This window comes from Macaca mulatta, chromosome 20 (genome assembly GCF_049350105.2).
Source record: "Macaca mulatta isolate MMU2019108-1 chromosome 20, T2T-MMU8v2.0, whole genome shotgun sequence".
Classification (NCBI taxonomy): domain Eukaryota; kingdom Metazoa; phylum Chordata; class Mammalia; order Primates; family Cercopithecidae; genus Macaca; species Macaca mulatta.
Genome location: NC_133425.1, coordinates 79,845,596 through 79,861,159, shown reverse-complemented (window position 1 = coordinate 79,861,159; position 15,564 = coordinate 79,845,596). Strand labels below are relative to the sequence as shown.

The window sequence follows — 15,564 nt, the reverse complement described above, 5'->3', positions numbered from 1 at the left end:
AAATGACTGCCCCTCAGCAGTGTTGCCTGGCAACGGGGAAGGGGCGGCTCCTGAGAGGAACCCGTGGATGCTGGATCGGACCAGACAGGACAGCACCAGGAAGCCCGGCAGGGTAGGTACCTGGGCTGAGGGCCGCGGTGAGCTGACCCGGAGGCACAGGCCCAGCTGAGGTGGGGACTGGAGCAGCGGGTCCAGAGTAGGCCTGGGCCCTGCCCCTCCCTGGCCTCCCACGCCTCTCCAGGCCATCGGGTCGGGGGAGGGAGAGGTGAAGGCTGCAGGGAGGTGAGGGGTAGGGACAGCTGGGAAGGATGGAGGGAGGGTCTCCTGGGGGGATCAGAATCACCCTGCACCTCCTGCTATTCATGTGGTCAAGGTAAGAGGGTGGGGAGGTGTCTCCCCAAGGGTCAAGGCCAGCCGTGTTGAAGGGGCATTCAGAGCCTGTGTGGACGTGGAAAGGGAGCGGTGCCTCCGCAGAGGAGACCAGTCTGGGGTAGACACTGAAGTGTGTGTGGAGAGTGTCTTCCTTCTTGTATTCTGACCACACCCGTCTGGGCTTTTCTAGGACAGTGAGCTAATAACTGTTCCCAGGCCTTGTAGGTGGCCTGCGCAGTACAGGTCACCTTCTGGCCCACTGGAACTCCTTGCCCAGACTCGAGCTGCCCCTTTGCACAAGAGCCTCTGGGCTCTGAGACACAGGCAGGACTTTGAAGCCTGTCCTGATGAGGCAGTTGGAATCTCCCCAGCTTGTAGGGGTACAGAGGGCCCCTTGTGTGGCTCTAGAGATGCGGGGCCCTTGGAGTAGAGAGTTGGGGCTTGGGAGACAGGGTGGGAAGCAGCTATGTAACAGCCTGTTGGAGAAGCTCTGAGCAGGAGGTGACTGAGCCACTCCTAGGATACTAGTGGGAACGATGGGGGCCATCCTGCAGACAATCGGCCCTTGTCCACCCCTCCATCACAGAGGCACAGCAACCTTCTGTTCCTTCCGAGCAGGGCAGTTTCTCTTGTTCCAAGACAAGAACTCAAGGAGCCATTCTCTGTTGTCTTGGGCCCATTATTCTGTCTCTGACCTCCAGTAAGCAGATCAAATGCCCTGGGTTACCGTATTTAATCTTCTCAATCTTATGTTAAATAAATTACTTAATGATGCTTATTAAAAGCACATTAATTATTCAAGACCATTGCAATGGGTGTAGGGACCACAGCAATGGGATTTTGTAGTGAAGGAGAGAGATTGGGCTCAACTCTGAGTATAGCATGGGCAAGTGGGAAACCCAGGGAGCAGGGTGGGGATCGGTGGATGGAAAATGACTAAGGAAACATCAGGGCGGTAAGGTGGATTCTGGGTAAGCTGACCTAACAGATTCTTACTGAAGGCAGGCCAGGGTGATCAGACATCACCTAGAGCAAGCTCGTCCAACCTGTGGGCCGTATGTGGCCCAAGATGGCTTTGAATGACACCCAACTCAAATTCATAAGCTTTCTTAAAACATGAGATTTTTTTTGCCATATATGTAGATATATGAGCTTATCAGTTATCATTAGTGTTAGTGGGTTTTATGTGTGGCCCAAGACAGTTCTTCCAGTGTGCCCCAGGGAAGCTGAAAGATTGGATATCCCTGACCTAAGCTTTAAACCTGGTTAGATTGCAAGTGAACAGATAATGGTGATCAAATATCAAGGATGGGTGGTTTTTTTTTTTTTTTTTTTTTTTTTTTTTGCTAAAGCCAGATTTTACACAGAAGGACACAGATGGGCCTAGGAGCCTGACTAAGGTCTGGTCAACCAAAAAGTCTTTGTCACTTATTATGGGCTGCTGAGACTTTTGTTTTTATTTTTTTGAGACAGGGTCTCGCTCTGTCACTTAGGCTGGAGTGCAGTGTTGTCATCTTGGCTCACTGTGACCTCTGCCTCCGGGTTCAAGGATCTTCCCACCTCAGCCTCCTGAATAGCTGACACTACAGGCACACGCCACCACACCTGGCTAAGTTTTGTATTTTTGGCAGAGACGAAGTCTCACTGTGTTGCCCAGGCTGGTCTCAAACTCCTGGCCTCAAATGATCCTCCCAAAGTTCTGGGATTATAGGCTTGAGCCACTGCACCTGGCTTCCATTTTGTTCCACTGCCCCACATCCTCAGAAGCCAGGTTTTCTTACCTTTATCCCTACTGATGTCTGACACGGACACTTCCTTGTTGTGAGGCCATCCTGTGCACTGTAGGATTTTTAGCAGCATACCTGGCCTCTGCCTGCTAGATGCCAGCGGCACTCCCCTCCCCTCCCCAGTTGTGACAACCACATGCTTTTCCAGTCATTGCCAAATGTCCTCTGGGGGACAAAACTGCCCCCAGTTGAGCTCCACTGGTATAAGCAACCTTGACGTGCGCTCTCAGCACCAGCGTGCATTGTCCTTTTTTTTTTTTTTCAGACAGAGTTTCACTCTTGTTGCCCAGGCTGCAGTGCAATGGCATGATCTCAGCTCCCCACAACCTCTGCCCTCCGGGTTCAAGTGATTCTCCTGCCTCAGCCTCCCAAGTAGCTGGGATTACAGGCATGCACCACCACACCCGGCTACTTGTGTATTTTTGGTAGAGATGGGGTTTCTCCATGTTGGTCAGGCTAGTCTCGAACTCCCAGCCTCAGGTGATCCACCCACCTTGGCCTCCCAAAGTGCTGGGATTACACGTGAGCCACCGCGCCCGGCGTGCCTTGTGCTTTAGGAGAACTTGATACAAGGGAACCCACAGAAGTCTCGCGGCCAATGTAGGGTTGTGTTATACACAACTTGGCAGGGAAGAGGCCACCCCATGTACCAAGGTGTACTCTGAAAGTCCCATGACACCAAGAAAACTTGCCAGGGACTGAAAGCTCAGGAACTTGGATTTAGAGAGAGAAGAATGCATTAAAGGCCTTCATGTCCTCCTCCAAATTAATTAGATGTCTGGCCTGATGAAAGAGATTGAGGCGTGAGGATGGATGAACTGTGGAACACTTTGTATCATTGCCATTTCTTTTTTTCTTTTTTCTTTTCTTTTCTTTTTTTTTGAGATGCAGTTGCCCAGGCTGGTGTGCAATGGCACGATCTTGACTTGCTGCAACCTCCGCCTCCCGGGTTCAAGCGATTCTCCTGCCTCAGCCTCCTGAGTAGCTGGAATTACAGGCATGTGCTACCACACCTGGCTAATTTTGTATTTTTAGTAGAGATGGGGTTTCTCCATGTTGGTCAGGCTGATCTCAAACTCCTGACCCCAGGTGATCTGCCCGCCTCGGCCTCCCAAAGTGCTGGGATTACAGGCGTGAACCACTGTGCCCGGCCAACCATTGCCATTTCTTTATCTTGCCTGGCACAGGGCTCTCAAAGGAGACAGGCTGTCCTTGAGCCATTCTGAGATGTGTCCCTTCACCAGCACTCTGCAGGCACTAAGAATGGCAGTGCTGGGGACAGCGCTGTGTTCTTAGGGGCTGCCCACCTTCCCACCTCACTGGCACCAGCCCTGGGGTTCCTACTGGGGGGCTCTCACACACCCTCCTCTCTCGTGCTTGAAAAACTGGCGTTGCCAGCCTGGCTCTTCGTCCAAGCCTTTCCTGTATCTCCTGGGCCTGCCCTGGTTTGCGCCGCTTCTGTGCATTTCTGGGCTCCTGTCCTGCCTGTTGGCACTTGCCCAGCCCTGCACCTTTCTCCCAGCCGTCTGGGGACGGTGGGGGCTGGCCAGTCTGCACCCTGCTACTGTTCTCCGACCACAGTGGGGGAGCCTGTTTCTGGCGGAAAGGGAGAGTTGCAGTGGGACGGAAGTGAGGGGCTGGGTGGAGTCAGGCCAGGGCCCCTTGTGCTGCAGCCCTCTGCTGCCCTCCCCCACGTGCCCGGAGTTCCTCCCTCATCTCCCTACGCTCTTGCCTGTGCCCCTTGCATGCTGTTCCCACTTCCTGGTGAGCCACCTGTGAGTCTCTGAAGACCCAGCTGGAATGTGACCTTTGGGACCTTTTCCACTCTTGACTCTTCTTGTTATATCCCCAGGCCACACCCGTCCCAATGCCCTTGTCTCTGTTTCCTCTCTCTTTTTTTTTTTCTTTTTTTTGAGACGAGTCTCACTCGCTGCCCAGGCTGATGTGCAGTGGCGTGATCTTGGCTCACTGCAACTTCTGCCACGTGGGTTCAACCAATTCTCCTGCCTCAGCCTCCCAAGTAGCTGGGATTACAGGTGCACAGCACCACGCCTGGCTAATTTTTTGTATTTTTAGTGGAGACGGGATTTCACGCCAACCTCGTTTGGAACTCCTGACTTCAGGAGGTGGTGTGGCCCACCTTGCAGCCTCTTAGAGTTGAAGCAGAGGGTGGGTCTGCTTTGTTTTGGCTGCTTGGGCTGTGTCCTTGCAGCGCCCAGACTCAGCCGGCGCAACCCCTCTGTCTGGGAGCCGGGTCAGCCGGCGCGGCCCCTCTGTCTCGGAGTTGGGTCAGCCGGCGCAGGCCCTCTGTCTTGGAGCTGGGGACAGCCCTTTGCCGCTGGACATTGCTTCCCGGCTGGAGGTTTTCCTTCTGGGCTCTCCTCCTGCTGCGAAAGTTGAGCAGTAGAAGCGGTGAGATCAGATGGGGCATGGGTGAGAGCCCCAAACAGGGTCGGGTAAGCCCCTGTTTCCAGCCTGTCTCTGCAAAGTGCACCTCCATCCCCTTCCAAGGAGCCCCCCACTGGAGACTTCCTGTGCAGGGGGCACATGAGCAGTGAGGCCTGTCAAACGCCCATGCGCTGCAAGGATGGCTGTCATATAAAAGGCGGAGAAATAACTCGCTTTAGTGGGGGTGTGGTGAGACTGGAAGCTCATGCTTTGCTGATGGGAATATAAAGTGGGGAGCACTCTGGCGGCCCCTCACAATGTTAAACATAGAATTACCATGTGACCCAGCAAGTCCACCTCTAGGTGTCGACACTGGAAATTGGAACAGAGGGACTGAGGTACTCAGATGTTCATTGCAGCACTATTCATAATAGCCGGAAGGTGGAAACAGCCCCCGCGTCCATCAGCTCATGATTGACAGGCAAAATGTGGCCCATCCATACAACGAAATACTCATCAGCCATAAAAAGTGGAATGCTGACCCACGCCACAACGTAGGTGGGCCTCAAAAACGTGATGCTAAATGAAAGGAGACAATCATAAAGGGCCACATATCATATAATTCCATTTATTATTTTTTTAGAGATGGGGTCTTGCCCTTTTACCCAGGCTGGAGTGCAGTGGCACGATCATAGCTCACTACAACCTTGACCTCCTGTGCTCACGCGATCCTCCCACCTCAGCCTTTAGAGCAGCTGGGACTGTAAGCACATGCCACTGTGCCTGGCTAATTTTTACATTTTTAGTAGAGGTGAGGTCTTGCTATGTTGCTCAGGCTGGTCTTAAACTCCTGGGCTCGAGTGATTCTCTTGCCTTGGCCTCCCAAAGTGCTGGGATTACAGGTGTGAGCCACCGCGCCCAGCCATATAATTTCATTTATATGAAACACCCAGAATACAGAAATGCACTGGGACAGGAAGTAGACGGGTGATGACCAGGGCATGTGGGAGGGAGGAATGAGAGGGAATTGCTCATGCACAGGGTTTCCTCTGAGGGTGATGGAAATGTTTTTGAACTGTGAGGGTTGCACCGTATTGTGAATGTGCTAAATACCACTGTACACTTTAAAACAGTTAATTTTATGTTATGTGAATGTCATATCAATGAAAAGAAAGATCTTGACTGTACCCTGTTATCCCTTGAGGGTTTGAATTTCAGGTGTTGGTGCGGACCATGACTCATGCCCCACCCTAGTAGCATGGCCTTTCCCCCTTTGGCTAAATACCTTGGGGGATAATTTACTGTTGCAGTGACTTTGTTTATCAAGGTGCCTGTGCGGGAGAAGGTGGTTGTCTCTCCAGCAGTCTCATTGACACTGGGTTTCCGGGAAAAGTCCAGGGCCAGGAATTAAGTCACAGCACCTTTTACCTCTTGAGAGATTTTGTTGTCATTTCTAACCATGCTTTTTTGTTTGAATCCCCCGATGTACTGGTGCTTGACTTACTCCTTTAATGAGGTTTGTGACAGTGAACAAGGCCCCAGGTCACCTGATGTCGGTGCCAGTCTCTGTTAATGCTCCTCCAGCGCCTCAGACGCATGAGGCTCGTGGGTTAGGATCATACAGGCACGCTCAGTGCCGGGGAGGTCTCGGCCCTTTGCTTTGGTTGACTTGGTTGATAATCATGGCAATCTTCTGAGGCTGGGCTGTGACTTCTGCTTACAACTGGGGAAACTGAAGCAGAGAGCGTTTTAGTAACTTGCCCAAGACTACACAGCTAAGAGGAGGCAGAGCCAGGATCACAAAGGAAAAACTTCCCAACTAGTGTGTAGCAGTATTCTCAAGGTGAGTTAATCAAATACGTGTGATTGTTCAGCCTTTGATATATCTTTTCCAACTCTGGTTTTAAAGAATGAATATTTAGATTGATTAAAATACAGATTTTTTGTTCTGCCTCTGATTATATTAGCTTGGGCAGTATGTTCTCAAACCCAGACTTTTTGACAATTAAGGATGTGTTTCAGTAGGTCATGGGCATCAGGATGGGTTTTTCCAGCTTTATTTGTATCAGCTATTAATTTCTGCCACCTTGAAACAATATTAGCCAGGCATGGTGGTTCATGTCTCTAATCCCAACACTGGGAGGCTGAGGCAGGAGAATCACTTAAGGCCAGAAGCTAGAGACCAGCCTGGGCAACGTAACAAGACCCCATCTCTACAGAAGACAAAAAAAAATTAGCCAGGCGTCATGGTGTGGTCCTGTAGTCCTAGCTATTCAGGAGGCTGAGTGGGGAGGATTGCCTGAGCCCAGGCGGTTGAGGCTGCAGGGAGCTGTAATGGCGCCACTACACTCCAGCCTGGTCAGCAGAGTGAGATCCCACCTCAGCAACACAAAACAAAAACAGAACCCAAAACCCAATATTATGTAGCTCTGATGTGTTTTGGCTACATTTCATGGCTAAATCAATATATATTAACTTGACCATGTCATTATCAACATTTGTTTTCTGTGATTATTAAAGTTTGATTTTTCTAACGTTGTGTCTTTTCCTTCTGCAGAGAATTCTGCCAGATATCAGAACAGATGGGGAACAGCGGAAGCCGTGTGGGGCAGAGCTTTTGTTCACGGTTTCTTCCTGAGGAACAGGCAGAGATTGATCGATTGTTTGATGCTCTGTCATCGGATAAAAACAGTCCGAATGTCTCCTCCAAATCCTTTTCTCTGAAGGCACTACAGGCAAGAGTAACAACCAGTGGTTGGTGTTTAGTTGGGAGCAGGGGTCTGCCGACTGGCCCTCAGGCCAGAATCTGCTTTCTTGTTTTTGTAATGCGACGGATGGCAACACTAAAAAGTTCCTTTTCTGTAAAGGGCCAGTAAGTTTTGGCTTTGTGAGCTATGTGGTCTCTGTTGCAGCTCCTCTGCTCTGCTGTTACTGTGTGAAAATAGCCATAGGCAGTGTCTAAATGCATCCCTTCCGCTTTTTGAAATCAATAGTCTCTTATCGGTGCTAAAGAAAAGAACCTGGAGTAGATGATGAATGATTGACACGATGTTTTGGGGACATTTCTAACTTGAGATGAACATCAGGGAAATAGCCTGCCTCCTGTGTCTCTTGAGCCATGTGCCTCCTAACTGCCCTCCCAGAGACGGGGAGACAGACTGGGTGACGGGTCTGCCCTCGTGGACTCGTTGGTCCGGGAACCATGACGTGTCAGGTGCACCTGTGCCTCTAGAATGTGTGTGTGTTCGATGGCTAGGAATTTTATGATATTCCTAACGAAATCATGACATTTTAGATTCAAGGCTCATCTTGCGGGGAGTTAAAACTGCCCATTTGCCCATGTTTTTGCCCGTTCCACGGGGCTCTCAGCTGCAGGTTTGAGTGCTCAGACTGAGGCAGGACGCTGACAAGGAGATACCGTCAGCTCATCTTCCTGGGAGTCCAGGCAGCCATCCTAGCAGCCTCCTTCCTCTTCTAGAATGTGCAGCGTGGGAGCAGATGAGGAAACTGGCCAGGGAGGTTATCTAGGTCACAGCCGTGTGGTTGTGTGTGCATGTGTTGTGCATGTGTGTGCATGCGTGTGTGCAGCGCCACTAGATGAGAAGCGCCCCGGGAGGCCTGTGGGAACAAGCAGAATCAGCCAGGCCCATTTCAGACTTCACTGTAGAGTGGGTGTTAATGTTCAGATACATACAGTTAAGAGTTGATCGGAAGACCTTGGTGATGGAATGAAGTTTCCTTGAGGAAAGGATGAGAGGTAGCTTTTCCAGTAGAACTTTGCAGACACTGACAGAAATAGGAGTGCTTGTTTTGAGTGGCGAGGGCAGAGGCCTGCCTTTGAAGAGCTGCAGAATATTGATCCTGGAATAAGCAGTGTCCACCCAGCTGGTTGTTACAGGAGGGTCCAGCTCGCAGACCCTGCTGTGCAGGATGTGATTGGCTTGTGATTTGCTCGCTCTCTCTATTTAGTTGTAAATCCAGGACCAAAGCAGATTTGATGCAGGAGCCAAAAAGGAAAACAATATTTCGTTAGAACACTATCGTCCAGGCATTAAGAATTAAATTTGCTGGGTACGGTGGCTCACGCCTGAAATCCCAGCACTTTTTTTTTTTTTTTTTTTTGAGACGGAGTCTCGCTGTGTCTCCCAGGCTGGAGTGCAGTGGCGCGATCTCGGCTCACTGCAAGCTCCGCCCCCTGGGTTCACGCCATTCTCTCGACTCAGCCTCCCAAGTAGCTGGGACTACAGGCGCCCGCTACCACGCCCGGCTAATTTTTTTGTATTTTTAGTAGAGACAGGGTTTCACCGTGTTAGCCAGGATAGTCTCGATCTCCTGACCTCGTGATCCACCCGCCTCGGCCTCCCAAAGTGCTGGGATTACAGGCTTGAGCCACCGCGCCCGGCAATCCCAGCACTTTGGGAGGCCAACGCAGGAGTATCACTTGAGCCCAGGAGTTTGGGACCAGCCTGGGCAATACAGCAAGACCCCATCTCTACAAAAAATACAAAAATTAGTGAGCGTGGTGGCATGTGCCTGTAGTCTCAGTCATTCAGGAGGCTGAGGTAGGTAGATCAATTGAGCCTTGGAGGTAGAGGCTCCAGTGAGCTGTGATTGAGCCACCACACTCCATCCTGGGTGACAGAGGGAGACCTTGTCTCAAAAAAAAACCAAACCAAAACCCTAAATTTAAAATTGAAATAAAAATGAATGAAAAATGCATATTGAGCCCAAGGAACATGGACAGGAAGTAAAATCTGGTATATTTGGAAACCCCTAATACAGAGACCAAATTAGCTGTATACAGACATATGTTAGACGTGTTAATAAATTCCGACATGCAAATAGCAGCTGCTGGAATCTAGAATGAAGATGATTTTCAAAGCAGAGTTAAGCTCAGATGGTGGCCAGAGGCAGGAATGACGAGATAGGAGGGTTTGGAGTCAGGATGGGAGCAGATTGTGGGAGGGTCTGATGGCCAAGGTGAGCCACACCCAGGACGCTTAGGTGGTGTGAGGCCCTTAGGTGAGAGAACATCCTGCATCCTGGTGATGCAGGAGTATTTGGTAGCTGACAGCAGCATTGTGAAGTGGCCAAGGCTGGTCTTGGCCCACTACCTATTTTCCTGTGATACTACTGATACGGCTCCCAGTGAGTGGAAGAACACCAAGGTTCTTGGTCCTCATGCCAGTTTAGATAAAATGACATGGACACACGTGGAGTGGCTTTAAGGAGCAGAGAGTTTAATAGGCAAGAAGGAAGGAGAAGGCAGAAGGGAGAGGCTCCCCCGTACAGAGACAGAGGGAGGGGCGGCTCCAGAGCCAAAAGAAGAGGTCCTCAAGTGCGGTGGACACCAGCCAGGTATATATGCAGAGGCTGGAGGAGGTGATGTCTGATTTGCATAGGTCTGGGGATTGGTTTGACCAGGTATGTCATTCAAGTAGCCCATGAAAAAGCTGGCCCTTCCACCCTAGCCTTTTAATGTGTAAATGCAGGACGCCCTGGATGTTCTACACACATGGGGATTTGTGGAGGTGGCCATGTTGCCAGGAACATGTGGGGAAAGGGCAGGAAGGCCGTGGGAATTACCATGTTGGGTGGACCCAGTTTCTAATGGCTGCATTTGCATATCAAAGGTTGCCGGCCTGGCTCTAAGAGCTGGGGCTTTACAAGAAACTTTTTCAGAGATGCTTTAAAAAATGAAAACTTCCCAAGCATCCCTTTTCCTCTCTATCTGCCTAAAATAATTTAATAACTCCTAGTTACCAAGTTCAACTCGTGCACTGTCTAACCATTTTCTCTGCTTGTCCCCGGCAGAACCATGTCGGGGAAGCTGTTCCCCTGGAGATGGTCACCAGGCTGTACGATGGCATGCGGAGGGTCGACCTGACAGGGAAGGCGAAGGGACCCAGTGAGAATGTGTCCCAGGAGCAGTTCACAGCATCCATGTCCCACCTGTTGAAAGGAAACTCCGAAGAGAAGAGTCTCATGATTATGAAAATGATTTCTGCCACAGAAGGTCCCGTGAAGGCCAGAGAAGTCCAAAAGGTAGTGAGGCCGCGAGGCCCTTTGCAGCCTCCTCAGCAGTCTTGGTGACCATCGGTGGGAGATGGAGGCCAGTGACATGGCAGACAGAGGAGTAAACTAAAAAGTATCTGAGATGGGTCTCAATTAATTGAAGTGTATTTTGCCAAGGTTAAGGGCATATCTGGGAGAGAGACCTGTGCCTTTCTCCAAAGATGATTTTGAGGGTTTCAGGACTTAAAGAGGAAAAGCAGGCTGTAGGGGAAAGAGGGAGGGTCTGGTCCCATTACTGAATCCACATTTTGTAAGAGGAAGGGAGCAGTGAGGGGAATAGTCAATGTGTGTTTGTCTTGCATTCAGTAAATCAGCACTTTACATACGATCAGGCGAGCATAGTCACTACCTGTGGAGATTTGATTTTATTTATTTTTTGAAATGGAGTCTTGATCTGTCACCCAGGCCGGAGTTGAGTGGTGTGATCTCAGCTCACTGCAACTTCCGCCTCTCGGGTTCAAGTGATTCTCCTGCCTCAGCCTCCTTAGTAGCTGGGACTACAGGCGCACACCACCATGCCTGGCTGATTTTTGCATTTTTAGTAGAGACGAGGTTTCACCATGTTGGCCAGGTTGGTCTCAAACTCCTGAGCTTAGGTGGTCTGCCGGCCTCGGCCTCCCAAAGTGGTGGAATTACAGGTGTGCGCCACCATGCTGGCCACCTGTGGAGACTTTAAACCTTTTATCTGTAGCTCTCTGCTTAGGAACAAAAGGAAAGAGAGTTTCTTGCATGACTCAGCTTTTAGCTTAATTTTTCCCTTTGGCAGAGTGAATTGGAGTCCTGAGCTTTTATTTTTTCCCTCCTTTGTCTTTCAAAAATCTTTCAAATCAGAAAAATGGGGGAAAAAGGGAAAAGAAAGAAGGAAAAAGGTTGAAACATTATTTTAAAGACTTGTAGCCAGGAAAAAATTTTAGGATTCGTTCCAAATTGTAGAAAATAATAAAAATTGAAAAACACTGGACAAGGCTAGAATCTAATAACAGGTGTACTATGGTTTATTTTGAAACATTTTTCTCCAGTTCCCCACGTATATTAAAGACAAAATCATAGTAGGACCAACTTGTTTATAAAACAAGTTTTAGTCTTATACTTAGCTTGATTATTTGCATAACGTACAGCAAGAGTAATGATTTGCCATATAGGCACTTACTGTCTCTGTTTAAATTATCTTTGCTAGAACTTTTCCTTAAGGAATCTGAGATTAGACATTTTTATTTTTTTATTTCTTTTTTTTTTAGATTAGACCTTTCTAAAAGCCCCAAGCCTAGCCAATAATGCATCTGTACCTATAGATACCCATGTGACTTGGGTGAATTCCTCTCTCTTTGAGGTTCCAAGAAAACTTGGAGTATTTGGGTCTGTCAGAAAGTGACATCCTTTACTTACCACAGGTCAGGACCCTGTAAAGGACAAAGTGTGAGGCCAGTTTGTCCAGTGGCTTTTATCAGCTCTATAGGTCAGCTTTATTTTCTCAAGGTAATCTGAAAATGCTGTTCCAGTCAAAGCCTTCGTGAAATAACCAGTGTCTCCAATTATGTCCTGTTGTAAAAGAAAATAGATTCTTATTGAATGTATGCAAATAATTATATTGCCATAAATTAAGAATACTCACAAATAGTTTCCAAATTTTGGAGAAATTAGGTAGAAAGGGATTATGTTTTAAATTTTGTTCACTAGAGTATACTTTGATTGTTAAAAACTGTAAATAGCTTAAAAGAGAAAGTTTTCTTGACTGAAAAAAACACCTAATATTGTAAACAAAATGTCATAAAAGATTATTTCAGTCTTCTGTTAGTTCAGCCCATGCAATTAACTTCTTGCTTGCTTGATATTGGATCAGCAATCCTCAGGAATACATCAGCCTCCTATGAGTCCTAGAAGTTTTCCTTTCTATTCCAACAGCACAATTTCTAAAGTTATTAGAACTGATATTTAAGAGTACTCTTCAGAGTTCTATAGCTGATTATAAACTTCCCTATAAAAGGATCAAAGTAAAACAACAATTGTGGATGTCAAAAGTCTTAGGACAGCCATGGTTAAAGACAATTGACAAGGAAATTTGGGTACTTCTGTGGCACACAACAACTTTACATAATAGCAATTACTATTGATAACATATACTAAGACACATCAGAATCACAGGAATCTCATACAATTTTGGAACATATACTAATAACACACTTACATAAATATGGTCTAAAGATGATTAAACACTGTTTCATATTTGACAGTGCTTCCTGTAAGATTGTATTATACCAAGTAAGCCCAATATGTCTCCCTTGGAGCTCAAGGGATCTAACATCAAAACAATAATCGAGGTCAAAAGGACTGAATTTTGAATTTGATTCTGGAAAGTTTGTCAAATATCAGAAGTTTAAAACACTTGATATAGGCTGGGCGCAGTGACTCATGCCTGTAATCCCAGCACTTTTGGAGGCCGAGGCAGGTGGATTATCTGAGGTCAAGAGTTCAAGACCAGCCTGGCTAACATGGTGAAACCCTGTCTCTACTAAAAATACAAAAATTAGCTGGGCATGGTGGCACGCATCTGTAGTCCCAGCTACTCAGGAGGCTGAGGCAGGAGAATTGCTTGAACTCAAGAGGTGGAGGTTGCAATGAGCCAAGATTGTGCCACTGTACTCCAGCCTGGGTGACAGAGTGAGACTCTGTCTCCAAAAAATAAATAAAATAAAACACTTGATATCACAAAATAAGATCACAGGTCATTGTAAAATAAGTCATTTAGTCAAAGTGCTAACTCAAAGGTTTTGAAAAAAAGGCTAAAAACCTTTTTTTTTTTTTTTGAGAGAGGAGATTTAATTTCCCAAACAATAAGCCCTAATAAAGACAGTACGAGGCCACTTAAATCTCTGTCAAGTCTTATAAACAAATCTATTAAATTTTAATCATTTTGACCATAAGATACAATTTGTATAAACCCTTTTATAACCTTTTATAATTCTTTAAATTAAAAAGTGGATTATGCTCCAAGTAAACCTTGTTAATCTGACACAAGGACCCAGATGCTGGTGTCGGATCAGTGTCTGTTTGATATTAATGTTTAATTTACAGAGAACCTCTGAACTAATTTTCTTTCTCAAAATCAGCCCTTACAATCTCACACATCCACCTCTTCCACAATCGTCCCTGGGCGTACAGAGGTTAAATATTTTTAATTTCTGGCCCTGTGTCTCGTGAACACAGTTTGATTGTCATCTTTTCCTGGATGTGAAGATGAGGCTTTAATTGTTTTCGCTGTTGAAGATTTAGCAGGATTCAAGTTTCTTTTAGCCCTAGGAATCACAGCCCTGTGACTTAACAGCAGAAGGACTTAAAAAGCAATACAAAATGTTACATGGATATGCTAACCTTAATTTAAAAAATTTAAATCAATTTTCTTTTCTTTTTTTTCTGAGACAGAGTCTCCCTCCGTAGCTCAGGCTGGAGTGCGGTGGTGCCATCTTGGCTCTCTGCAAGCTCCGCCTCCCCGGTTCACGCCATTCTCCTGCCTCATTCTCCCGCCTCATTCTCCCGAGTGACTGGGACTACAGGTGCCCGCCACCACACCCGGCTAATTTTTTGTACTTTTATTAGAGATGAGGTTTCACCATGTTAGCCAGGATGGTCTCGATCTCCTGACCTCGTGAACCCCCCTGCCTCGGCCTCCCAAAGTGCTGGGATTACAGGTATGAGCCACTGTGCCCAGCCATTTAAATCTGTTTTCTAAGCAAATAACTTAATAATGGGATGGGAAATATTTCAATAAAACGTAAAATCTGGGCCGGGCGCAGTGGCTCACGCCTGTAATCCCAGCACTTTGGGAGGCCGAGGCGGGCAGATCACAAGGTCAGGAAATCAAGACCAGCCTGGCTAACACGGTGAAACCCCGTCTCTACTAAAAATACAAAAAAAAAAAAAAACTAGCCGGGCGTGGTGGCGGGCGCCTGTAGTCCCAGCTACTCGGGAGACTGAGGCAGGAGAATGGCGGGAACCCGGAGGCAGAGCTTGCAGTGGGCGGAGATCGCGCCACCGCACTCCAGCCCGGGCGACAGAGCGAGACTCCGTCTCAAAAACACACATACACACACACACACACACACACAGAGACACACACATACACACTCATAAAATCTGGCCAGGGGTGGTGGCTCGTGCCTATAATCCCAGCACTTTGGGAGGCCAAGGTGGGCGGATCACAAGGTCAGGAATTTGAGACCAGCCTGGCCAATATGGTGAAACTCCGTCTCTACTAAAAATTATAAGAATTAGCTGGGTGTGGTGGCACATGCCTGTAGTCCCAGCTACTCAGGAGGCTGAGGCAGGAGAATCGTTTGAACCTGGGAGGCGGAGGTTGCAGTGAGCTGAGGTAGCACCACTGTACTCCAGCCTGGGCGACAGAGTGAGACTCCATCTCAAAAACAAACAAACAAAAAATGTTTGTTAGACCAGTTACCTAAAGGCGCAAAACAAAAACAAAAACCTGCCGTGGTGTGATTGCTTTGCCCTATAGGGAGGGAGTCTAGGTAACCTGCAAAACTAATGAAAATGGTACTTGAATTAATCAGACATAGGAAGAGTGTGTCCTGGGTCATAAAGGTTTTCAGTTTCATAGAACAATTTAGACATATTTTAAAAAGTCAAGAGCACAAAATGTTACATTAGAAGAAAACATTTCTTTTGGATTTTTAAGAGGAAAACATTTTTGGCATCAGGCCACAACAGCAGTTAGAACTTGAGGGGAAAAAAGTTCAGGAGCTGATGAAAAAGTTGAAGGAGCGAGTTATTATCTCAGGTCTTCTCAAAGAGAAAACGGCAAGATGCAGTAAAAGTTCAACTTTTGGGTTAAAAAAATTAAAACGTCTTGTGATTTTATTAATCAGTATCTTAAAAGAATCTTGTTTTAACAAATTCTTTAGTGTGATAGTGTATTTTTAATATCTAA

At 47.4% G+C, this 15,564-nt stretch overlaps 1 protein-coding gene and 1 long non-coding RNA gene across 17 annotated transcripts in view; one reads left to right on the top strand and one right to left on the bottom strand.

Moving 5' to 3' along the window:
- The first annotated feature begins 58 nt into the window (after positions 1-58).
- MEAK7 (MTOR associated protein, eak-7 homolog) overlaps positions 59-15,564 on the top strand; it is a 30,126-nt gene continuing 14,620 nt past the window's right edge. For 5 of the 16 annotated variants that reach the window (XR_001441842.3, XR_013412266.1, XR_013412267.1 and 2 more), the window contains exons 1-3: positions 59-112; positions 7,105-7,282; positions 10,362-10,592. Coding sequence is in view for 13 of the 16 variants with exons in the window: in XM_001110946.5 (XP_001110946.3) it covers positions 7,130-7,282; positions 10,362-10,592 (384 nt within the window). In the remaining 3 variants the exon portion in view is untranslated. Of the gene's footprint in view, positions 283-3,050; positions 3,157-3,276; positions 5,106-6,369; positions 6,391-7,104; positions 7,283-10,361; positions 10,593-15,564 lie in introns of those variants that run through there. The other 11 variants (XM_077987018.1, XM_077987014.1, XM_077987020.1 and 8 more) reach the window with 7 other exon arrangements.
- On the bottom strand, positions 7,104-9,057 carry LOC144338280 (uncharacterized). Its single transcript, XR_013412271.1, has 2 exons — positions 8,962-9,057; positions 7,104-8,648 (listed from the first exon to the last, which is right to left on the bottom strand). It is a non-coding gene; the product is annotated as an uncharacterized LOC144338280 (long non-coding RNA).